General features: G+C 32.2%; 1 protein-coding gene across 1 annotated transcript; it reads left to right on the top strand.

Annotated features, from left to right (window-relative positions):
• LOC129884716 (auxin-responsive protein SAUR32-like) lies at nt 1–725 on the top strand. The gene has a single exon (XM_055959002.1). It carries the CDS (start codon nt 239–241, stop codon nt 575–577), a length of 339 nt encoding a protein of 112 aa, XP_055814977.1. The 5' UTR covers nt 1–238; the 3' UTR covers nt 578–725.
• The last annotated feature ends 2,964 nt before the right edge of the window (nt 726–3,689 follow it).

The raw sequence follows: 3,689 nt of genomic DNA, 5'->3' as shown, positions 1-3,689 counted from the left end.
AAGCCCTCACAATCTATCTTTTCCTAATTATTCTATTTTTCTCTCTCTATATGTTAAAACACAAAGTTCGCCATGATTAACTTGCCAATATCTCTCAGACATTCTTCTTTAACCCTTTTCAAACAAGCCATCTCTGCTAATTCTCGTGTTTTTCTCTGAAACAAACCCCTTTTCCTCCTCTGCTTAGTATTATAATTTTGTTTTGAATTTGCAGGAGATAAGTAATTAATCAAATCAAATGGGTGGTGGAGAGAGAAGTATGCTTCACTTTCCACACCTGCATATTAATCAAGGTGGAAAGAGTAGTAAACAGGGTAAAAGAGATGTGCCGAAAGGATACCTGGCGATAAAAGTAGGCCAAGCAGAGGAAGAACAAGAGCGATTCATCGTCCCTGTTTCTTACTTCAATCATCCGCTTTTCATTCAATTACTCAAAGAGGCTGAGGAGGTTTATGGATTTCATCACAAGGGAACAATTACTATTCCTTGTCAGGTAGAACAATTCCGGTCCGTTCAAGGCAAAATTGATAAACATCAGCACCAACACCACCTTCATGTTCCCTGTTTTAGGGCATGAGATCCTAATTAGTTTTTTTATTTTTTATGTTGCTTTTGGTGGAGGCTGTTAGTGATAATGACGACAAACTTTTTCTGTTTCTCGATGGTTTGTTATGCGTGACTGGATTTGTTAGCTGAAGTAATATAGTGAAATGGAATTTTCGTTACTTTCTCCGTCTCTTTTTGGTTAAATTTACATATTTTGCATGCTGCTTCTGGAATCTAACACCACCTATTTATCATGAAATACCCCTTTTTCAGCGGCGTTTGATCATGATTTTTATTTTTATTTTTATTTTGGCCATGAAATTCTAGAATTATTAAGAATTTGAAAAACAATAAAGATTTCACTTCTTTCATTTCAAATTTACTCATTAAAAGTTAATAATAACTTATATTTATGATCAAACACTATTCTGACTTTTAAATCTTATTTTTCACTTTAAAAATAAAAGCTAGCTCTTTTTCAAATATCAAAATAAAATATAGCCAAATTTCATTCAAGATTATGAATTTTGATGTTTAGTATTGAATTAGACGAATTTAGATTATGAATTTCTTATGTATAAATTTATGTTTAGTATTGAATTAGACGAATTTCTTAACAGGTAATGTTAAGCTTATTTTTCTTCCCAAGTGTTGGTTCTTTAATATATCAATGGAGAATTGTCTCAGGGGCACTTTTTTTCTTTCTTTAAAAGAAACAGGAATAATTTCGCTTCAGTAAAAGTAATTATAAAAAAAATGGTTATTCATTGTATATGTATGTATAATTAGTGTATATTTCATTTATAGTCAAGTTATATTCAATTTTTGAGTGTATCATAATATATATTCAGTGTGTAGCTCATGTATAAGTAATGTAAATAAAACAAGACTATATTTATTGTAAACTAATTAGTTTATTGTATATATTTAAGATTGTCCCAAAAAAATATCATATAATAAATTCCAAGATTCCTCTAGTTCAATTTGTGATATGCAATTCATGACAAAAAGATACGGATTAATTTGAAATGGAAATAATTTGATAATAATGTGTGGAATTTGGAAGGACGTAATCTTCAAGTTGAAAAATAACAAACGCAATAATTTTAACATAATAATACACATGCTGCGTAAGACCTAAAATGAAAAGTACACTTGTTACGGACCCGACGTAAATGGTAAAGAATAGAATAATATTTTACCTTTTTATTTATTTGTCTCAAAAAAAAAGTATCTTTTTTTCTAAATAATTACTATACTCAAGCAAATATTTCCTCAAAATTTAAAACATTACATTTATTTTTAATTTAAGATCATAAAATTATGACGAATTTAGTAAAAAAAAAGGAGTTGTCTAATCTAGAACGTAGAGGAGTGATGTGAAGGATGTGGCATTTTAATCTAACACCAAGAAAACGACCTTCTTAAAAAAAAATATTAAATACTTAAATGTTTTGCTCTTTTTAGTGTTTAAAACTTAAAGAGTGTTATGAAATAACTTAACTTAGCAAATAGCAAAATAATTAAAAGGACATATATTGAAAGGAGAAAAGAGAGACAGAAGAAAGGCAAAGAGAAATTGCCGTGTATTAATGTTTTTATATCTGTGTATCCATTTCCTTCTTTGTATCTTGCCTTTATATAGACATGGAAAGTAAAACAATATGTAAGTGAAATGGTAAGTTATTGGTGGCTGTAGTTTAGTGGGTAATCCACTTATAAGGTGGACAATCCACCTTTCACCTTCCATTTTCATAACACTCCCCCTTGGATGTCCACGTATAAAAAAAAAACTTTACAAAACATAATATACATATTTATCATGAATATCCATAAAGCTTGTGTCTATATATCTGGTAATACGCCTTGATTGCTGCCTCATTAAAAACCTTACCAGGAAAACCCAGTGGGACAAAACCTTGGTTAAGGAAAAAAGAGTGCAGCGCGTATTTACTCCCCCTGGTGAAAGCTTCATTTGATATTTTGGAGACGGCGCATTCCAACCTTATGCCTTAGCTTCTCAAAAGTTGATGTTGGTAATGCCTTTGTGAATAAATCTGCAAGATTATCACATGAACGAACTTGTTGTACATCAATTTCACCATTCTTCTGAAGATCATGTGTGAAGAATAATTTTGGTGAAATGTGTTTCGTTCTGTCTCCTTTTATGAAGCCACCTTTTAATTGAGCTATGCACGCGACATTGTCTTCGAATATAATTGTGGGTATTTTAACATTATTTTCTAGACCACATCTTTCTTTGATGAACTGTATCATCGATCTCAACCACACACATTCTCTACTTGCTTCATGGATTGCTATTATTTCAGCATGATTTGAAGAAGTAGCAACAATGGACTGTTTTGTAGATCGCCATGATATAGCAGTCCCTCCGTGTGTAAACAGATAACCTGTCTGAGATCGAGCTTTATGTGGGTCTGATAAATAACCTACATCTGCATAACCAATAAGGTCTGCGCAACCTTTGTTAGTATAAAACAAACCCATATCAATCGTACCCTTCAGGTATCGCAAAATGTGTTTGATACCGTTCCAATGCCTTCGCGTTGGGGAAGAACTATACCTTGCTAGCAAATTAACAGAAAATGTTATATCAGGCCTAGTTGCGTTAGCAAGATACATAAGTGCACCAATAGCACTGAGATATGGTACTTCAGGACCAAGAATTTCTTCATCCTCTCCTGGAGGTCGAAATTGATCTTTTTCCACTTCAAGTGATCGAACAATCATTGGAGTACTTAATGGATGTGCTTTGTCCATGTAGAATCTTTTTAAGATCTTTTCAGTGTAGGCAGATTGATGGACAAAAACTCCGTTTGCTAAATGTTCAATTTGTAGGCCTAGACAAAGTTTTGTCTTTCCGAGATCTTTCATTTCAAATTCTTTCTTTAGATATTCAATCGCCTTTTGGACCTCTTCAGGGGTTCCAATGAGATTTATGTCATCAACATAAATGGCGAGTATCACAAACTCTGATTCCGTTTTCTTAATAAAAACACATGGGCAAATGACATTATTTATATAGCCTTCATTTATCAAGTACTCACTGAGGCGATTATACCACATACGCCCTGATTGTTTTAAACCATATAATGATCTTTGCAGTTTTATTGAGTACATTT

The sequence above is a fragment of the Solanum dulcamara genome, chromosome 4 (genome assembly GCF_947179165.1).
Source record: "Solanum dulcamara chromosome 4, daSolDulc1.2, whole genome shotgun sequence".
NCBI classification, from domain to species: domain Eukaryota; kingdom Viridiplantae; phylum Streptophyta; class Magnoliopsida; order Solanales; family Solanaceae; genus Solanum; species Solanum dulcamara.
This window is presented reverse-complemented; position numbering and strand designations above follow the sequence as displayed.